This window comes from Artemia sp. Qi Xiang Cuo, chromosome 17, assembly GCF_049724085.1.
Source record: "Artemia sp. Qi Xiang Cuo chromosome 17, ASM4972408v1, whole genome shotgun sequence".
Lineage (NCBI taxonomy): Eukaryota > Metazoa > Arthropoda > Branchiopoda > Anostraca > Artemiidae > Artemia > Artemia sp. Qi Xiang Cuo.
Window position 1 is genome coordinate 59,798,675 of NC_142810.1, and position 22,872 is coordinate 59,821,546.

General features: G+C 36.3%; 1 protein-coding gene across 2 annotated transcripts in view; it reads right to left on the reverse strand.

Moving 5' to 3' along the window:
- Nucleotides 1-22,872, reverse strand: part of Kap-alpha3 (karyopherin alpha3) — a 98,346-nt gene that overhangs the window by 721 nt on the left and 74,753 nt on the right. For both annotated transcript variants that reach the window (XM_089103484.1, XM_089103483.1), the window contains exon 10: nt 16,271-16,368. In XM_089103484.1, coding sequence (XP_088959610.1) covers nt 16,271-16,368 — 98 coding nt within the window. The remainder of the gene's footprint in view (nt 1-16,270; nt 16,369-22,872) is intronic.

Sequence of the window (22,872 nt, forward strand, 5' to 3'; positions counted from 1 at the left end):
ATGACGTAATAAGACACCGTATATGACGTATATAAATATTTGCGTAATAAGACAGCCTTAATGCTAGCTTTGTTCAAAAGTTGAAATTAGCCTTGGTTGAATTACTTCTGGTAAAACAAAGCAGTTAATCATCTTTTGAATTGCAATTTACCTATTCATTAAAGCTCTTTAAAATACTTCCCATTCAAAATCAACGGTCCTTTGTTTGAGTAGTCTTTCTTACAGAATCAGGACAAAAAGTCAAATTTCAGCGCAAAGAGCGTGGGTTAAGAGAGGGGCAGTCCCCGTCATATACAGAATAACTTTTTTCGTTTTAAGTTTTGATGTTGCTCCTACTTTGTTGTTTTTTTTTTATTTAATTTCAGACTGTTCCTCACCGTTTAACCGGCCCCCCCCCCCGGCCGGGTGACATTTCCTCTAGAAAATTCCCCCCGCAAATTTTCCCCGTGGAAAACCTCCCACCACCACACAAAATAGCCCCCTCTCCGCCAAAAAATAATAATTCCGTACATTTCCCAATAAAAAATACTATATGTGAACAACATGGACAAACTGCAGAGCCTACAGCACTTTCCCCAGGGACTATGGAGGGTAATGTCATAACCAAAGGCAAAGTTATTAGACCTTTCTACTCTACCGAATCAAATAGCTATCTTAAAATTTTTAATGGATGTTTTTGGGGGGAAATGGGCATGGGAGGGGGACTAGTTGCCGCTCCAATCTGTTTGGTTGCTTTGGAACTTTAATTTACGTTCGAAAAAGCTTTCTTTCGATCTTCTTGGACGTTATTTCGATACAATTACACTTGGGAAAAAAACACGCATCTATGATCTTTATTCTACCAAAAACTATAAAATTCCTCATTTTTGTAGATAGGAGCTTGAAACCTCTACAGCAGTATTTTCTGCTATGCTAAATTTGATGGTCTCATTTTCATTAAGGTCGCTTGACTTTTTGGGGCATTTCCCCAGATTTTCAAAAATAAGGCAAATTTTTTCAGGTTCATATCTTTTGATGGGTAAACATTAAACATGCTAAATTTTACATATTTGGAATCAACAATATATATATATATATATATATATATATATATATATATATATATATATATATATATATATATATATATATATATATATATATAGTTCCCATTTCCTTTGAATCTTTCTTTATGACGTCCTCCCACCCCGGACGGGGACGACCTGCTTTCCATTTAACCCTAGGCAGTGGGCTAGAAAGAACAGACGTCGGCAGCATGCTCCCTTTTACCTGCACAACGGGCACCTTCCTCCTCAGTCGCCCTTCTGTTACGGCCCTAGAGAGTTATATTGGGCGACATGATTCGCACTGCTTACTGCTTGACTTGCAACCAGTCAACCGGATACCCAGAATAATCCCTAAGCAATTTCTCTGGAAAACATCTAGCAAATCTTCATCCGCTTTTCGTAGCGTCCATGTTTCAGAGCCATATGTGACGAAAATTCAGAATCGTGCAATATACAAAAAAAAATCATCGTTATCTTCTTATATTTTATAGAGTTCCATATTATAAATAAATAATATTCAAGCGTATAGCGTGCGAAACAAAAAAGAAAATCTTGAAAATAAAAACGAGTCCATGACCAGTAGGAAGAAAAAGGTGAATGTAGATAAGCAATAGAAGTGAATGAAGAATGAAGAAAAAAGTTAATGGAGAAATAGAAGAGTAGATTCAAATAATGGCAATATTTGAAATAGTGAATCTATTGCCAAAAATTGGAACTCGGTCTTATGAAATCACTAAATTAAATATAAGACCAAAGTAGATTTTTGTTCAGGAGGTCAGTAAACATAAAAGAAAACCATCAAAAATGTCTTATGTGTATTTTGGCTACTTTTTTTTACGAGTAGGACACAAATTACCGGGGGGGGGGCTAAAACCCGATACTCCCCTGGATACGGCCGGGGGATGGGGTTCAAATAAGAAGATTCTTTAACAGAACAGTTAAGTCCATTCTCAATTCGTTTTATTATTTGCTAGTCACTTGCTTCTATGTTGTTGTTCAGGGGACTGAACTATGTCAAGCATTTTTCAGCTATAGCAACTATATTAACTATGTTCAGCTATATCAAGCAAGAATGAGAAAGCCCAGTTTTCCACTAGCACCTGTTTTTCGTCGGCCAGGTAAATGATGGTGTTTCTGTCCAGACACAATGAATTATCACTTCACTTAGCTGGTAGCACCGTTACAACTATATTATCAAGCATTTTTCTGATACAGCAACGTATTAACCATGTTCAACTATATGAAGTATAGGTCGATCTGCTAGTTTCTTAATACGGATAGTTCTTTTATAAAAATTCCCACTGCAGAAGATTAACCTATAGCATAATTCATTTATTCTTGAGACTTTTATGTACGACGAATAGTTTTGTCAAAAAGCATTGCATATATTAAATACGTAACCTACCTAACCTAGGAACCCTCCCCCCCCCCTAAACCCCCCCGAAAAAACAGATCGTATATAAACAAAAAATCGCGAAGAAAGGAAACGAGGACAATTAACAGCCAGTGAAAAAAAAATAATAAGTTTGGCGTGTTTTTTAGACAAATCAAAATAATTAAGAACAGACTTGGTCAAAAGCTCCCCGTAAGCTAGTCGTAAATAATTTCTGAGACCACACTGGCTAATCATGATAAACAAAAAATCGCGAAGACTTCTTCGCGATTTTTTGTTTATCATGATTAGCCAGTGTGGTCTCAGAAATTATTTAAGATCGTATATGCAATGAAAACCACGCTATGCATTCCGTTACTGTATAGCGGTGTCTTAAATTAACCAGTCAAAACCGAGTTTTTCATGACTGGATTCCTTGTAACTGCCCATATAATGCCCAAGTGCCGAAAAAACTAAATTTGCCCTCAACGATATTCAAAAAAATATTATTTTTTGTATCTTTTTTCAGCTGTTTCAAATTTTAATTTTTATTTTTTACAAATAAATGAATAAAAAAAAAACTTTAGCGCTGGAGAAAAACCAACGAGGGTTTATGATCATGCGAAAGTCCAAGTAACTTCTGGCATATTAATTCAATTTATTAATTAGAACGACTGTAAATAAAGAAAACTAAATAGCCTATAACCTATAACCTATATATAACCTATAACCTATATATAACCTATAGCCTACAACCTATAACCTATATATAGCCTATAACCTATAGCCTATAACCAATATACTAGACAAAAACACATGAATAAAAACAATATAGAAGAAATATACTATATATACTATATACCTATATATACCTATATACTACTATATACCTATATACTATATACCTATATACTATATATACCTATATACTATATACCTATATACTATATACCTATATACTATATATACCTATATACTATATACCTATATACTATATACCTATATACTATAATTGTCTATAGCCTATATCCGGGTTGCAGCGGTAGCTAGCAACCTAGTAAGAGACGATCACGTCCAATGTTAAGAAATATAAAAACCCATAGCTCCTAAAAAAGGAGTCAGATCAAAACAAAAAGTACACCATTAGAACCGCCTTGTCCGAAACCCCTTTATAGGAAACTTTATGTCCCTTGGCTTGAACAGCAAGGGAAATATATTGGCTTGAAAATCAAGAAAATTGACTTTAACCACGTTATTCTCCCCAAACGGGATATTTTTTTCTCTTTTCTTTGTATCCAGAGATAGCTTGGAACTGGAACATCGTAGAGGGTTGTTCAATAGCTCATCCTAAAGGAAATTAGTTGGGTTAAAAATCTATAGTAACTAAAATAAATTATTTTTAAAAGAGAATAAATTTTTCCAATAAAAACTGTATTTTTGATGCAGTGACGTCATAATTACTATATAAGAAACGTCAAAACTGTAAATGGTCTCATTCATGAATACATAATGGTTAGATCAAAGCATGCTACATGCAAGTTAAAAAATCAGTACTAAAAAATCAAAAAAAGTGGCAGCTACTACAACATTCTGCCTAAACGGGATATTTTTTTCTCTTTTCTTTGTTTCCAGAGATAGCTTGGCACTGGAACATTGTAGATAGTTGTTCAATAGCTCATTTTAAAGGAAGATAATTGGGTTAAAAACCTTTTGTAACTAAAATAAATTGTTTCTAAAAGAGAATAAATTTTTCCACCAAAAACTGCATTTTCGATGTCTTTTCACACTGCATCCGGGTTGCAGCGGTAGCTAGCAACCTAGTAAGAGACGATCACGTCCAATGTTAAGAAATATAAAAGCCCATAGTTCCTAACAAAGGAGTCAGATCAAAACAAAAAGTACACCATTAGAACCGCCTTGTCTGAAACCCCTGTATAGGAAACTTTCTGTCCCTTGGCTTGAACAGCAAGGGAAATATATTGTCTTGAAAATCAAGAAAATTGACTTGAACCACGTTATTCTCCACAAACGGGATATTTTTTTCTTTTTTTCTTTTTTTCTTTTTTTGTATCCAGAGATAGCTTGGCACTGGAAAATCGTAGAGGGTTGTTCAATAGCTCATTTTAAAGAAAATTAATTGGGTTAAAAATCTATAGTAACTAAAATTAATTATTTCTAAAAGAGAATAAATTTTTCCACCAAAAACTGCATTTTTGATGTCTTTTCACACTGCAGTCTTTCAAACATAATCGTATACCAGCGGTAAGATTTGAACCCACGCCTCAGAAGAGACTGGTGGGTAACACGAGTGCCTTGGACCACTCCAAAAACTGCATTTTGATGTCTTTTCACACTGCAGTCTTTCAAACATAATCGTATACCAGCGGTAAGAATTGAACCCACGCCTCTGAAGAGACTGGTGGCTAACACCAGTGCCTTGGACCACTCAGCCAGGCTGCCTCTCATAAATAAATATATATGTGAATTTGGGTTGCAGCAGTAGCTAGCAACCTAGTAATAGACGATCAGTCCAATGCTAAGAAATATAAAAACCCAAAACTCCTAAAAATAGAGTCAGATCAAAACAAAAGTACATCATTAGAAATACCTTGTCTGAAACCCTACTAGATAAATAATGAACGTCATCATAGTTTTATATTAGAGCTATGACGTGAATAGAGTGACGTCATAATTAGTATATAAGGAAAGTCAAAACTGAAAATTCTCTCATTCTTGATTAGAATAATGGTTAGATCAAAGCAGGCTATACGCAAGTTGAAGAAAGAGTACTACACAAACAACAGAGATAGTAACTTGAAAAGAAAAAAACAAAGGTATTCAACCGACCAGGTGTATCGAAAAGTAATAATTGAGAGAGCAAAACAAAGGTATTCAACCGACCAGGCGTATCGCGAAGTAATAATTGAGAGAGCAAAAGAAAACAGCAAGATGTGTTATCACAATGATGAAGATTATAGACATGCAAAAATTGAGACAGCCAAACAAAAAGTTTTCCAGTTTAATTATTTTTCTTTCTTTTCCACAGATAGCTTGGCACTGGAACACGTAGAGAGTTTTTCAATAGCTCATTTTAAATTAAATTAATTCGGTTAAAAATCATTAGTAACTAAAATAAATTTTACAGTAAATAACGGACTTTCAACCCCTAGTAACTAAAATAAATTATAATTTCATGTTATTACAATAAAGAACGACACCTAGCCCATGTTAACTGAAACATAAATAGGGATTACGTAATTTTCATTTAAAATAAAGAACAACCTCTTGCCTATACTAAAGTTTATACGCCACTTAATTATAGTATAGGTTAGTCATTCATCAGATAGCTTGGCACTGGAACACAGTAGAGAGTTGTTCAATGGCTCATTTTAAAGAAAATTAAGGGGGTTAAAAACTTCTTGTAATTAAAATAAATTATTTTTATTACATTAAAAAATTTTAATTTTGTTTCTTATCTGGGTTGCAGCGGTAGCTAGCAACCTAGTAAGAGACGATCACGTCCAATGTTAAGAAATATAAAAACCCATAGCTCCTAAAAAAGGAGTCAGATCAAAACAATAGTACACCATTAGAACCGCCTTATCCGAAACCCCTTTGAGTAAACTTTCTGTCCCTTGGCTTGAACAGCAAGGGACATATATTGGCTTGAAAATCAAGAAAAGTGGCAGCTACTACAACATTCTGCCTAAACAGGATACTTTTTTTCTTTCTTTCTTAGTTAGTTAGCTACTTGATTGTTTGAGGTTCGTCTCTTACTATTTCAAAGAAGAAAAAGCCGTAGGCTTTTTCCTGTTTGTAATCAGTTTATTATTCGGGTAGCAGCTAGCAACTTACATAAAGGACCGATATAGCTCATCATAAATGGTATTTGTCATTATAATAAAGATCGAACTCTTCCCTATACTAACTTGCATACGCAACTTCACTATAGTTAAGATTACAGTATTTATATTTTTACATTAAAAGACGATCACTGTAATAACAAACCATTCCATACATTGGACTTAGTTAGCTACTTGATTGTTTGAGTTTCGTCTCTTACTATTTAAAAGAAGAAAAAGCCGTAGGCTTTTTCCTGTTTGTATTTATATAGTTAAAAAGCGAACGCAAGTCCAAAGAAACTGAACACTGTGGTTCATTCATATTATCTTCATTATTTTAGCTAGAATGTAAATAAACAAGTTTCTTTTTTAAATTTTAAATTACAGTAAAGAACGATCTCTTGCCCATAGTAACTGATATATGGTGGTTCAAGGTGTAGCTGAAAGCTATCCAGATTGCAGCTGGATCCGGGTTGCAGCGCATTTATAATAAAGAACGATCTTTTGCCTATACTAAATTTTTTTACAATAAAGAACGACACCTAGCCCATTAAAAATGAAACATAAATAGGGATTATGTAATTTCCATCAGTATCATGGCTGTAGAGACGGCTGATACCTAGTAAAGAACAAACCATTACAGCAAAGAACATTTCATGTTAAAGATTGATAAATGATGCCATAATCATAGTTTGTAGCCAGGTCGTCTCTTACTATTCCAATCAAGAAAAAGCCATAGGCTTTTTCCTGTTTTTATAGTAAAGAACGAACTCTTGCCCTTAGTTACCTACTATGTCTTGTCAAATTAGCTAATTAATTTCATCTAATTTCGTTTATAAATAATTCCCGTACCGGGATTTGAACCCAAACCAATTAATTGAAAGCCAATTTATAATAAAGAACGAACTCTCGCTAATACTAACTCAAATATTTAATATATTCTGGGTTGCAATGGTAGTTACATTAAAAGACAATCGTTGGAATAACAAACCATTGCATACATTGGACTTAGGTAGCTGCCTGATTCTTTGAGAGTCGTCTCTTACTACTCCAGAGAAGAAAAAGCCGTAGGCTTTTTCCTGTTCGTAATCAGGTTTTCACATAATCTGATCTGTCAATCCGGGTTGCAGCGGTAGCTAGCAACCTAGTGAGATCAAACAGTTCGTGGTAACGAACTGTAAGTAAGGAGCGACCCGGCTCAATGGTAACCGAAACTCTAGAAAACGGGTTTATATCAAATGGTTTTAAACCGGTATCTATTGGTTTAAACCAATAGATATATCAAAAGAATCAGATTTCAATGCTGATTTCAAATATATAACTTTCATCAAGTTTAGTGCTACCCATCACAGGTTATACGCCTGAGAAAATTTGGCTGTTTTTCAAAAAGGGGGGAAAAGACCCCCTAAAAGTCATAGAGCCTTAATGAAAATCGCCTCATCATATTCAGCGTATCAGAGAACCCTACCGTAGAGGTTTCAAGCTCCTATATGCAAAAATGTGGAATTTTGAATTTTTTGCCAGAAGAAAGATCACGGATGCGTGTTTATTTGTTTGTTTGTTTGTTTTGTTTTTTTTCCCCCGGGGTGATCGTATCGACCCAGTGGTCCTAGAATATCGTGGAAGGGCTCATTGGAACGGAAATTAAAATTTCTAGTGCCCTTTTTAAGTGACCAAAAAAATGAAGGGCAACTAGGCCCCCTCCCACGCTCATTTTTTTCCCAAAGTCACCCGATCAAAATTTTGAGATAGCCATTTTGTTCAGCATGGTCGAAAATATGATAAAAATGTCTTTTAGGATGACTTGATTTACAGTAAAGAACGATCTCTCATCCATAGTAACTGATAAATTGTGGTTCCAGGGGTAGTTACTTGAGGTTCGTCTCTTACTATTTCAAAGAAGAAAAAGCCGTAGGATTTTTCCTGTTTGTAATGATATAGCATAAAAGAAAACCCAAGTGGTAACTGATTCACAGTATCCGGGTTGCAGCAGTAGCTAGCATTGCAGTAAAGAACGATTTCTCGCCTATATTTACAATAAAGATCCGGGTTGCAGCGGTAGCTAGCAACCTAGTAAGAGACGATCACGTCCAATGTTAAGAAATATGAAAACCCATAGCTCCTAAGAAAGGAGTCAGATCAAATTCAAAAGTACACCATTAGAACCGCCTTGTCCGAAGCCCCTGTATAGGAAACTTTCAGTCCCTTGGCTTGAACAGCAAGGGACATATATTGGCTTGAAAATCAAGAAAAGTGGAAGCTACTACAACATTCTGCCTAAACGGGATATTTTTTTTTCTTTTTTGTATCCAGAGATAGCTTGGCACTGGAACATCGTAGAGTGTTGTTCAATGGCTGATTTTAAAGGAAATTTATTGGGTTAAAAATCTATAGTAACTAAAATAAATTATTTCTTAAAGAGAATAAATTTTTCCACCTATAATAAAGATCGAACTCTTCCCTATACTAACTTGCATACGCAACTTCACTATAGTTAAGATTACAGTATTTATATTATACATCATTATAGATTATAAAAGGTTCAAATGTTCGAAGATTATAGAGTTAAAAATTTTAAAACACCGGGAATCGAACCCGAGCCTGTTAAGTGAAAGTTAACTATCCTAGCCACTAGACCATATGGAACCATAAATAAGTATGATTTAAGAGCCATATGCATATCATTATTTCACCATACCAATTATAATAAGGCCAAAACAAAATCGTCGACTTGCAGCCTTACTTTTGACACAATAGTTAAATCTTCATCAGGCTTAAAACATTTTTTGCTAGTTTTACATGAAAAAACGAACCTTAGCCCATAGTAGCAGAAATAAGAATATCTAGGTTGCAGCGGTAGCTAGCAACCTATTACATAATCCGGGTTTAAGTGGTAGCTAGCAACCTAGTAAGAAACGCCAAATTAAAAGATGATCATTAGAAGAACAAACAATTGCTTGTATTGGACTTAGCTAGCTGGCTGATTCTTTGAAGTTAATCTCTTACTACTCCAAAGAAGAAAAAGCCGTAGGTTTTTTCCTTTTTGTAATAATACATTAAAAGATAACCATATGTGATCTAATAAGTGAATGCAATGTCTATACACGTTCATCTTTCGACAAGTATTGCATTAAACAGCGAGCTATATCCGGGTTGAAGTGGTAGCTAGCAACCTAGTAAGAGACGATCACGTGCAATGTTAAGAAATATAAAAACCCATAGTTCCTAAAAAAGGAGTCAGATCAAATTCAAAAATACACAATTAGAACCGCCTTGTCCAAAACCCCTGTATAGGAAACTTTCAGTCCCTTGGTTTGATCCGGGTTGCAGCGGTAGCTAGCAACCTAGTAAGAGACGATCACGTCCAATGTTAAGAAATATAAAAACCCATAGTTCCTAAAAAAGGAGTCAGATCAAATTCAAAAGAACACCATGAGAACCGCCTTGTCCGAAACCCCTGTATAGGAAACTTTCAGTCCCTTGGCTTGAACAGCAAGGGAAATATATTGGCTTGAAAATCAAGAAAAGTGGCAGCTACTACAACATTCTGCCTAAACGGGATATTTTTTTTTTACTAGACAAGAACACATGAATAAAAACAATATAGCAAATCGAATCTCCATCACTAATCAACACTTAATTCCCCCATCTGCCCTACTCCACCCAACCCTTCCTCCTCTATAGATTCTATTTGAAGGACAGTTCATTAGAGCTAAAACTAACACTGTAGTAACGTTCTGTCGGTCGTAACACAACTCGGTACCTGAAACATAATCTTTAGCAAGAGGAACATTTCACTGCATAGTAAAACGGCTGTCTTAAAAAATACTAATTTTTAACTGGACGAACAAAATAACCAACATGGAAATCTGTCAATGCATAAACCAGGCAGGCATGTCTGAGGCGATCAGACAACGAAGGTGCCGCTATCTACGGCATTAAATTCTGATGCCAGTATCCTGATTGTGCAGCATGCTTCTCCAGTGGTTATCAAAGGGCAAGAGACGAGGGCTAAGGTCAAAATATATGCCATGAAGGGCATACAGCCGAGTCAAGTATGCCACCCAAACGAGCGAAATCGTTTCTCCTCTCCAGCCGTTTGTTATCTACGCATCTGCTTTCCTAAAAGATGACTGGAGGCTCTACAAAACGACTCTGTATCTTTGTGAAGTTAAAGGAGCCAGTGAGGGGTCTAGCCCCTCTTACACCCGGGAGCTAAATTTTGATTAGCCCCCCCCCCCCCTGTCTCCCACAAAAATTTTCACGCAAAACTTAAACCAAATTTTCATTTATTAACAAAATTACTTTCAATTTAATGATTAATAATTTAATAATAGTTAATAATTTAATGATTATTTTCATTTACTAACTGCGCCCTCTATTTTATTTTAATAAAACAGAATTTACAAAATTACAAAATGATTATAACCGTTAGATGGTTTATTTGAAATTTTGCACCCCTATAATTTCTGTGCATGGGACAAGTGCGCCCATTGGATTTTTACGAAAATAGAGCTTCACCGCACGTTAGCTTCTAATACTCCAAATTCGCAACTGTAAAGGTAAATTAAAGAACACAGACTTGGATTTTTACAATCCTTACTGGCGATGGTGATATCCGTTTCATAGCTCTTCAGCTAGGAAAGGCAATGCGAGGGGGGGGGGGGTGCAGCCATCCTATGCTTTTGCACACCCTTCTTGTTTGCCTTCCCCAGATGCCTCCTGGTACCAATTTAAATGTGGATTGACTTTGGCTGAGCTTATCAGTCGTACTACTGACCTCCGTTTGAACCAAATAACCAGCGTCGACAGGACTTGAACCCCAGTCCTCTCGGACAAAGAGTCTCGAGTCTAGCGCGCTAACCACTCGGCTATGATGGTTTTAGCTTTTTGTAGCTATTGTAGGAGGACTTCAACATTAGCTATAGGTAACTCATAACTCGTTTTTTTTACAAAAACAAGAGTTAGAATTAGTTCAAAAATTTCGAAACTAGTTCAGAATAATGAACTCGTTGCTAAAGATTTGGACAATTGCCAAGGTCCAACTAGTCAGACATTTTGTTGAGACTTTTGTGAGCGAAATATACTCGTCAGTGTCTCTTGAATTTAAACCCAAGCTAGAGCAATTATTGGTTATATAATGCAATCTTAAAGTCCTGATTGAAAATTTAGAGAACAAAGCTTGAGGTAAAAATTAACGATTATGAGCAAGAAAAACAGCTTGGAACTGTTGTTTTTCACGGTGTTATCAACAGTCGGGTGCCGACCTGAAGTTTCTGGTACCATTCTGAATATAGCACCGTAAAAAACGGGACTTTCAAGTGCTCTACATGTTATTTTTCCCTAGTTTATAGGTTGAAATTGAACATTTCAGGGTTGGAAAATGATACAGTTGCCCCAGTTTTTATACAAATTCTATACTTTTGAGACGACCCGTAAAGTGTTCACAAGCATACCTGAATCTCTTACACAGCACCGTGGTGATATTCTGAGTGGGGCAAAAGACAAGTCCTGTGTTAAAAATATATGGTAATCACAAAGCTTCGTGCTATGGTGCTTCACAAAGATAGTGATCAGGTGCTCACAAACCTTCCAGGTGAGCGGGATACACATCGAATTAACTCCCTTTCAGACTGCATTTAAACGTTGAATTGAGTTATCTCGTACGGTTTATCTTTCTTTTATTTCTTCTCTACGTCTTTATTTGCACATTTTTTTAATGATTATGTTTGTGCTATGTTTGATTTCATTAAAGAAGTCTTCTTTTATTTTTCTTTATTTTTATTGCATCTGTTTCTTTTTTCTGATGAATATCTTCTTGTTTGAGTTTCTTCTTGTTCTTTTATTTTTCTTTATTTTTATTGCATCTGTTTCTTTTTTCTGATGAATATCTTCTTGTTTGAGTCTAGAGAAAGTATGATTTATTGTTATTCTCTACTCCTCTTCAGATTGCCAAGTCGCTGTCCACTTTCACTTCTTCAACGATTTCGAGCTGGGAAGTCAGTGACCACCTTTCGCTAATTAGGCAATTTTGGGCTGAGAGTGTTGTAGTACGGGTTTGATCTCCATTATTTTAATTATTGTAAATTTTTGAAACTCAGGCTCCGGGGATGTTTACTCCCTTAGTGGGCACTTGCTTAAATTACAAAGTAACTAAATAAATATTTCGAGTGTCGTTACTAATTCTATAATTCATTATAAAAGAAGTTCTGTAAATTGTTCTTCTTCAGTGAATAGCAAGTATATACTTCTAATTCAAAGACGGTCACTAGACGAGGTGATCATTTTGCAGTGCTTTTACTCAACACTCATGGTCTATATTCATCGATTGATTAATTGAGACAGATAGTCCGTGATGGGCCCCCTGATGGTATTGGATTATGTGAGACCTTCTGGGATTCAAATAACAAATGCTTCTGGACTTAACAGGTTACAAGATAGACGGACTAAAACTCCGGATGATGGCAATGGGTAGTCTCGTATATATCTGTTGATCCTCTCTACTCTGTTCGAAATGATCGGTCAAGGAATGAAGAAGGGGTTTTCAAATCTCAGTTAAAAGGTAAGGATATGATTTTAAATGCTGTTTATAGATCTCCAAATCGATCTCTCTCTTTTTTCCAATCCTTAAAGAACTTTAAGATTTAATAGGGAGACGTATATGTGAACTTTTAATACTGGGAGATTTAAGTTTGAACCTAATTGATATGATGTCCTATGTAAGGGGGGTTTCCTTTCAACCATTCTTACTACTAGGATTTTACAAACAGCCAGCATCCCGACTCGTTTAACTGAAGCTTCACCGTCCTTGCTCGATAACATTTTTGCGTCTCTTAGTTGGACTCAGGGTTCTGTAGTCGTGAGTGACATTGCCGACAATTTTCCTGTACTTTCCAGTTTTGGTCTAGAAAAAATGATGAGTAGAACAGCTTCTGCTTCTTTTAGGTGTGGTCCGAGTGAACTGATCCACCTCAGATCTCAGTTAACTGATTACTTTTGAAATATTTTAGATGATAAAACATATTTCAAAGCAAAGTTTAATTATTTTTGTGAGTCAGTGAAAGCGTCTATTATTGATGTATGTAGTCCATCTCTTTCTACTTCAAAGTCAAAACGATCTATTCCTCTTAACTCATTGATGACCCCTGGCTTTCTGAGTTGGAGAAGAAAAAACAATCTTCGGAAAACGTACAAGTCAGCAGAGCCATCTTCAGCAGTTTCAACTCTACAGGAATATTTTTAACTCTTTGTGCCGGAAGGTCAACTCCCTTTTCTGTTCTAACAAATTTTCGGAATACGGGAAGGATACCCGAAAAATGTGGCAGATGATTCAATCTGTCCTTAAGCCTTCTTCTCGGCCTTCTTCTCTCCCACCAAGCTTGCAGTTAATCAGGTGGTTGCTGAGGGTGAGCTGTTCAAGAAGTATTTATTTAAAATTTTGCTTATATTGGAAAAACTACTGCTTCTCCCGTCAGGTCTTCACAGTTACAATCAGATTACAAATCTTATCTTGCTCCGCCTTGTCTCAAGTCACTGTATTAAATCCTGCTTCTGAGTTGAAATTACCAGGATTGTAATAGCTTGAACGCTTCTTCGTCGTCTGGCCCTGATTGCATTTCTACTAAGGTATTAAAGTTCATTCTTCCTCCATTGACGAAGATATATCGTTTGAAAATGTTATTTTCCCCAAGTCTCTCAAGCAAGCTAGAGTCATTGTTTTATATAAAGATGGACCACAGAATGATCCAGCTAATTATCGACCAATATTTTTGCTGTCTATTTTTTATCTGTTTTGAGAGGGCCGTGCTTTCCCGTCTACTTGTTTTTCTAGAGGCAAAATATTTTTTCCTTGATTTTCAATATGGTTTCAAAGCTATGCTTCTAACGGAATCTGCATGTGCAACTCTTTTAAATTTTCTCCACACCGCGCTTGTCTCTGGCTTGATTCCTGCTGCTATATTCCTGGATGTCCCCAAAGCTTTAGATTCTTTAACTCAAAGGATTCTGCTTTATAAGTTATCACATAGTGGAGTCAGACGGTTTCCTTTGATTCTTATTTGTCAGGTAGAACTATCGCTGTAGATTCCCTTTTCCGTTTTTTGTCTAAAGTTGAGTTTGGTGTTTCTCAAGGCTCTGTCTTTGGGCCGCTTCTGTTTTAGATTTAAGTTAAGGACCTTATGATGGCAGTTCAGATAAAGAAACCTACTGATTGTTGTCACCTATGCCATCCTGAATTTTCTAATGCTCTAAAAAGTCAATCGCCTTCACTGGATGAGGACGCTCTCGTCGCTTTCGCTGACGACAGTACTCTTGGTACAACGATTGAACGGAGTCTGAGATGCATCCCAAACTTGTTTATCTTTTGAGAGAGTCATTCTGTGGTTCGTTGCTAATTGCCTTGCACTAAATATGCTAAGTCAAGGTTTTTAATTTTCTCCTGTATTTCTCGGGTTTGCCTTCAGTTATCTGATATCCATCTGTCAAGGGGGTCTCTCAGTGGATCTCTTAGTGGATTCTGGATACGTAAGATACATTAAGTTTGAAGTTACCCATCAAAAGTTATGAGCCTGAAATTGTTTTTCCTGATTTTCCAAAATGAAAAAAATACCCTCAAAAGAGAGAGCGATCTTCATGAAGATTACAGTATGTCAGAGAACCCTATTGTAGAGGTTTCCGGTCCCAATCTACAGAAATGAAAATTCTGTATTTTTTCCGAGAAGGATGACCACGGATGCGTCATCATTTTTTTTCATCCAAGAGTGATCGCATTCAAGCAGGTATGTGTATTCTTCTTGATGAAAATTTTTCGTTCAAGCATCATATTTGATTAATCAAAATGAAAATCTCAAGGGATTTTGGAACTTTGAGGAAGCTGAAACATATTTTCTGGATCATTTTAAAAATTCTGCTTCATTGCTTGGTTCAGTCTTACGTCTCTAATAGCCCTAGTATGTGGATGTCAACTTTTTCTTCTTTTTTGAAACCACTGTCAAAACTATATGATAAAGCAAGGACTCTTATTCGGGAAACAAATTGTTCTAAATAGAACCCTTTATTTGATTTATAGTCACTTTACATTCTTTCGTGTGCATCTTTCGCATTTCTTAAACTCCATGAGTGTTCCTGTGGCCCTAAACACTACTCCTTCTTTCGTCACTGATTGGTCAGCGTATCATCTTCGCAATTCAAAGAATCTTCACAGATTGATCTAGACCAATCGTTATTGATTAATCTACGCCAATCATATTAATATTCCATTTACTCCATATGTGAGGTCAGATATCAATCCGCTAGCCGCTTGCCAGGTTGTTTAAAATACTTTAGAAAAGACAGGTCAAGAACCTCACTCATTTGGTACCTTATTAAAAAGAACTTTAAAACATTTTTAAATGTCTAGATGAATTATTTTATTATTATTATTATGATAGTTATGTTGGGATGGATGTCTCTGGGCAGAGTAAGATTTTTTTTTTTTTTTTTTTTTTTTTTTTTCTATAAAATCTGATTTTTGATCTGTGAATTGTATAGGGGTATGAAGATTACTTTCTTGATTTTCCAATATTACACAAAGAAAAGAGTTACGTTGTGCTTTAGTACTGTTTGATTTTTTTTTTCTTTATTAATAAATCTTACCTATTCATCTATCTATCAATTCTATATATATATATATATTTTTTTCTATTCTCTCAGTAAATTATTGGCTATTGTTCTCTGAGCTTGTGATCCGTATACGCTCTCCCTAACTTACAGACGCTATTACTGCAGCACCAAGCCAAGTGAGACCAACACAGCTACCCACGCTCCTCCACCATCTCAATCTATTCAAAGCCTCCCTCTTACACCCTCTTAAGAAGTACAAATTTCCCCAAAATCTTTCCTTAGGACCTCCTTCCACCAAAAACGGGGACGACCTGCTTTTTGCTTAGCACTAGATTGTTGGTCGACAAGGACGCTCCTTGGCATTCGGTCATCCTTTACTAACTGCTAATATACAATTATTAGATAATTACCTCATCGTCGTTAGAGAAATAATGTTCAATAATTGTAAACGCCAATTTATAGATATCAATATTTTCATGATTCTGCAGGCTCTCAATCTTGTCTAATCCTAAAAATAAAAAGGATTTTGAGAAAAGTATGAAAAGAAATCTAAAAAAAACTCTTTATTTTTATAAAGTAAGTTAGCTCATAGTTTGATGCGAAGAGTATGGGTAACTTACAGGACGGAACTGGCGCTAGTGTAAAAAAAACCTCAACGCTATCTAGCATTTGGCGACACTTGGTAGTATTTTAGTGTAATAATAACAATAATTAATTTGATTAGTATAGTTGGTAAAATTTGTGTAGTAAAAAGCTTCTGATCTCAGTTACTGACAAAAAAAGGACTAACAGCTTGAAAAAATTCCCAATGTTGCCAACGCTAGATGACGTTGATGGCTTTTTGCAAACACAGATGGCGGTCCTAGTGTTTTTCTCATAAAATATTGGTTGTAATAATACACTATGGTCAGGGTGACATGAAGATCATTAAAAGGTCACCTGATTTATTACAAAACCAGACAATCTATCCACTATTGATCCTCAAACTCCTTCCATCCGCGGTCAAATTGTCCATTTCAACCATGCTTTCGCTCTACACTGAATCAAGCAAACAAAATTAGTTGTACAATTAATTTTCAATTTAAGTCCTAAAAATCCCGACGGCTCAGGGGCCCGAGACGAAGCCTCCTCCCCCCTCCATGCAAACATTAGGAATTATTATTTTTTGTCTTAAGAGGATGGAGGTGAACCAGAGTCCATCACTATGCTTATGATAGCAGCATTTTTAACTTAAAAAAAAATTAAAATGCCAAGAAAAAAGAATTTTTCGAACCCTGGGGAGACATTATTCTTCAATAAATCCCCTCCCCCCTCCTCCTAAATGAAAATCAAGGAAGCCTATTATGTGATTCATCGTAATTTACAGGAAGCTCAGCAGTTCATAAAAGTTGTCTTTTTATGTAAGTTGTTCTTTCTTTAGCGGTATTCAGTGGTGTAATTTGTAAAATCGGGGGGGGGGGGGGCACGTTGGGGGGTCCTTTATCCAACAGAGTGAAAATATTAGTGAAAACTAAAAAAAATTCCGTATAATACCATAAAAGTAAAGATATACTAAAGAAACCTGACTCATTTCTCTGGATGCTTGAATTATGTCGGCTTATCTTAGTTTTGACAAGATTTTCGAAGAAACTAAACTTCAGCTGGGGTAGAGGGGGAATTGGGGCCTGGGGGACAACCTGGGGTCTGGGGGGTCGTTCGGTTCAACTTGAAGCAAAATTAGGGTGTTTGAACCCCCCCCCCCCCATAAAAAAAATGTTTATCCAACTCGAAATGTTTGTAAAAACGTAATAAAAGTACATAAAACACATTTAGGCGCATTTTAAAAGTTTCTTTTGTCCAGCCCCCCCCCCCCAAACAAAAATCTTGGGCACGGCCCTGTAGCAATCTCAATGTAGACTAAACGAGAAGGCCGCACATCGCCTCTTGACGAATATGGCTTCTATATTTTCAACCCAGTGGGAAATACAAAAATGTAAAGAAAAACCAGTCTCTTACCTTCGGCCACAAGTCAGTATTTCATCAGAGTTCATGGTGAAAAGACCTGTTTTGGATTCAAACTTATTGCAAAGGATTATATCAATGCAGACGAAAAAATAGCTTTCTCCTGGATTATAAACAAACCTGTGTGGCAAGTTTATTTTTTATGAACCTAATTTACTATCATTCAGCGCTCGTCGCCTGACCATTACGTGTGCTCGGCGTGCTTTGGTTTAAATTATTGCTTTGAAGTGAATTTACAATGAGATGAGCGTTTCTAAGCTTGTGTATTCACCGCTGCTGAACTTTGTTCAGGACAATTTAAGTGGTATTCATGAAGCCGTTATTTTATGGAAAGGAGTGGACTTTTTTAAAGATTTGGAAACTATTAAGCCAGAGAAAGCCAAGCAATTGAGTTGTGTGGCCGAAGATGATCCCCTCTCAGAAAGGACACGAATATATTTCAAAATCACTTGCCAGATATTGTGTACTTCATGAAGAACTGTAATATCAATGCAGAAGAGCCCTCATCTTTCGTCATCAAAAGGCCAACAGAATTACCTTTGTTCCCTGTTACAGCCTTTAAGCAGGTTGCAGCCGAGCTTACGAGCCTTCATCAAATGATTTTGCTAGTTTCTTCCAAGACAGATTCGTACAATCTGAACTTACCTCAATTACCTGTGATTAGCCAACCTGCTGTGTGTAATACGCATGCTACACTTTTGATCTCCGATCTCCCGCCTGAGTATGGTGACCCGCTAAAGCGAAAATCAGTAATAGACTTAATTTCTGGTCATCAGCTGGTGACCAGTGTGCGAGCGAGAAAAAAACGGTGGACGGTGAATATTGAGAAATCTGTTGCTGAGGATTTTTGCAAATCAGCAAAGGAAGTTCTACCTGCTTCTAGTGGGAAAGTCTTATCTTAAACTCATTCTGGTGTTATTCGAGAAGTCCCGTTTGATTTTGACCTTGAATGCAACGGAACAAGTTCGGTATACTCGGGTCAAGTCGATTTGGAACAAGCAAATCGGTTAAGCTTAAATTTGCAGACGCGATTACCGAAGGATCATTTCTGCGAAACGGTGGGAAGATTGGGTATGAAAACTTTCGTGTTTATGAGTTCAAGGAATTGCCAAAGTGTTGCTTCAAGTGTCGTTCTCCTGGGCATTTGGAAAGATCATGTACTAGTAGCACTCCTAAGCCCGCTCGTTGTGCTGGACCGCATTTATCTACGAACAGCGATCGTTGTACGGAATCTCCGAAATGTGCCAATTGTGGGGGGATCTCATCCTTCTTACAGGCTACGATGCCCTGTGATTAAGAAGATCACTGATAAGGTCTATTCTCAGAAATGAATCCGGACATAAGTATAGTCTCATTTAATATTGATGGAACGAGAGACAGGGACCTTTTTTATTGATGATCTGTACGTTAATTATGACGTTGTTTGCCTCCAAGAACATTTACTGACTGCCCCTAGCGAAAATTTTCTGAGACGAAGCAGTGATCATGTTGTTTTTGTGCGTCCGGCTAAAATTACGCGTGGCCGCCCTTCTGGCGATTTAGCTTGTGTTTTTAAGAAAAATATTTCTGGTACGAGTCCTGGGCATTTCCAATCATATGGCACTTTTCTTGCTGTGCGTCTTGGTAATATCGTATTAATTAATGTGTATCCGTCATATAACGATCGTTCCATTCGTTCACTTCAGAAGTTCCCTTGTGCTTGTAATGGATATAAAACTTTAATTGAAAAGATATCGGATCATGGGTTGCATTTTGTTATTACTGGTGATTTTAATACCGATCTGGTTTCTGATAATGTAAGGAATGAGTAGGTTCTTGATTCTCTCCCGGCTTATAAAATTGTCCGGAAGTCCCATGATTATAAGTATATTCACCATTCAGGTAGTAAATCAGACATTGATCACGTTATTTGTTCTGCAGCTCTTGTCTGCTCGCCAGTTACGGTTCATTTTGATGAGCAAGATCTTGATCACCTTCCGCTGTCTTTTTGTTTATCAAAGCCTGCTGTTTGTTCTGGGAATATATCTAAGAGTCGTGCTGTACGTTCTAAACGGTTTTATAAGCCTGATTGGAATAATGCAAATTTTTCTATTGATCTTACAACATTGGCATCACTTCTAAGTACGATTTATGTTCCGAATCAGCTTCTGCAGTGTAGCCGGAATTTTATTTATGCTAAATATGAAATAGACCGATATTATCATTCTATCCTCTCTGCTATAAAAGAAGCTGAAACAATTTCTGTCCCATTAAAGCGAATCCGAAAGAATAGTCAAAAGCTTCTTTGGTCACTTGACCCTAACCTTAAGGCCTGTAAAAACAAAGCGAAATTTTGGCTAAAAGTTTGGACAGAATCTGGTCGGCCTAGGTCTGGTAATGTTTTTCTTATTAAACATAAAACTAAATTAGAATTCAAGAAGTATCTAAAAAGTGTCCGATACCATGGGCTTGATTTTCCATCTTCGCCTAAAGAATGGAAGAAGTAATTAATTCAAGTAAAACAGACGATTCTGATATGAGTAGTGATGCTATTCAACCAAGTTCTTGGCATGTTCATTATTCGAAGATATTCTCTGTTTTGAATTATTCCGCTCCTGGAACGTTCGGCGAAGAATTTGTTCGGAGAGTCCCTAGATTTCTAAGTCAGCGCTGCATTCTTCCTATATCACGTTATGATGTTACAAATACCTTGAATTATCTTAAGTCGAAAGCTATTGATGCTGATGGCATCTCTAAAAAGCATCTAACTTCCCAATGTGCTGAACTTGTGTCACATCTTGCGCTTTTGTTTCAAATGTGCTTGGCGTCTTCTGTCGTCCCGGAAAGCTTTTTGTGTGCCATCGTGACTTCAATTTTAAAAAGAGGTAAACCGCCAACAGATTGCTCTTCTTACCGTTCAATTTCTGTTTCTTGCAATATTAGCAAGGTCTTCGAGTATATTCTTTTACCTAGTCTCACTCAAAACATTTCTTTCTTTGGCGAAAATCAACTTGGTTTCAGACCTGGTGTGGGGTGCCAACATGCTCATCGTGTCCGTTCTTCTATTCTACTTTTCTAATTCTTCGAAGGGTAAAGGCGTATATCTCTGTACACTTGATCTTTCAAAGGCTTTTGATTCTGTTGTTCATAACCAGCTTTTCTTTTCTTTGGCTTCTTCTGGTGTTAATTTTTCGGTTATTTACTTTCTACGGTTTTGGCACTCTAATTCTTACCTCCGCCTGAAATCTTCTCCAGAAACAATTATTAAAGTGCTTCGAGGAGTAAGGCAGGGAGGTGTTTTATCACTAACCCTTTTCAAAATTTTTATTTCTACTGTTCTGGAAAAGATCTCAGGCACTTATTTTTCTGGTTCTACTGATATTTCTTACATTGCCTATGCCGATGACATTCTGTTGATTAGTTGTACTAAGTCTGCTCTTTCTGCTATGGTTTCCTTAGTTTCTCAGTCTTTCCTAAATATTGGTCTATCCCTGAATCTTGACAAGTGTGAATTCTTATCTTATAATCTGTCTTCGTCTACTCCTCTGGTATGTAATAAATTTTTTGTATTTTCTGTCTCTTCCTTTCGGTGGCTTGCTATTACTGTTTCTAATTCTCTAGCTCTTTTCCGTATACTTTCCGTAAACTAGCTCTTTTCTGTAAAATTGTTGCTGATGCAGCAAGAAAAATTCAGTTCAGTTATACAAAAATTGTAGCAAACCGTGGAAAATATAGCAGAAGAGCTCTTGGGCGATTATTCTCAACTTTTTCGGATCATTCTGTGCTTTATTTTTCGGATGTTCATTCTGTTCTTAAGCTAAAGGATTTGAAAAAGATTAAAGTTACATATTTCAAATTCCGCAAATTTCTTCTTTCTCTGCCGCCATGGACTAGAAATCGGTATCTAGTTAAAATTTCTATGTTACGGATGTAACTCAAAAGCTCGGTGACCTACACAAAAAGCTTTCTGCAGATGCATTTTGTAATATTGACCCTGACCATGGTCTTCTACAGTTCTTTTCTTAGTTTAATTTAATTGCTAGTGTTTGTTGATGTTCTTTTTTATTATTATTCTTATACTCCACTTGTTCTCTTGTAGTTGTGGGTAATAAACGATTGAATTGAATTGAAAGCGTAAAGGCCAGAAATAAATTTGTGCAATTTTTGGTTGCGCAGCAACATTTCTCATCTTGCTCTAAGAGGGTAAAAATCATTTTACCTTTTTGGCAAAAGAAAGTCATGCTTCTCTGGCCCTGGAATCTTACAAATATATAATGACAATAGGGAACAATAAAAACTATTTAAAAGAAATTTAATTCAGCTGTTTTTTTTTTTTTTTTTTAAAAATAAGGGATTAGGCCTGTAACCTTCGTAGCAGCAATAGAGTTTTTTACTTTTTTTTTTTTTTTTTTCAAAAGCTATTATTGGTAATTTTTCATTTTTATGGTAAAGTTATTGAATAAAATCATTGATAAAGTTGTTTAACTTTTGAAAATCTTAGAATAATTTATGTTTATGATGGACAGAGTTATAAAACAAATGGGTAGGACTAAAGCCCACTAGTAGCTGGCCCTAGACTCATCCATTATAAGTAAAATAAGTAACCAACGATAAGCTGAAAACGTCAAACAAAACGGACTGTGATTTTTTCGCAAAGTTGGGGAACATAAAAATATATACTACTACTTCTCACGTTAAACGTTCTCAGTTCCAAGCCATCTGATGCTAACACACCATCTCCGTCCCAAATCTCTTCAGAATCTCAATCTTTATTCCCTCCCATACAATTACTATTTACTTTTAATTCCGTCTATGAGCAAGGACCCCAATCCATGAAATTAAAAGGGGGAAGGCGGAGTGTTTTTTCACTTTTGAAAAGAGTTTAGAAGAATAGGAAGATAAGTCTGCGAACTAAGATTAGTATATTGAAGGTCACTGTAAAGACGGTGGTCAAATATGGTTCTGAAGCATGGGCGCTCCGAAAAACAGAGAAGAATTTACTGTATGTTTTCCAGAAGAATTGCCTACGGAT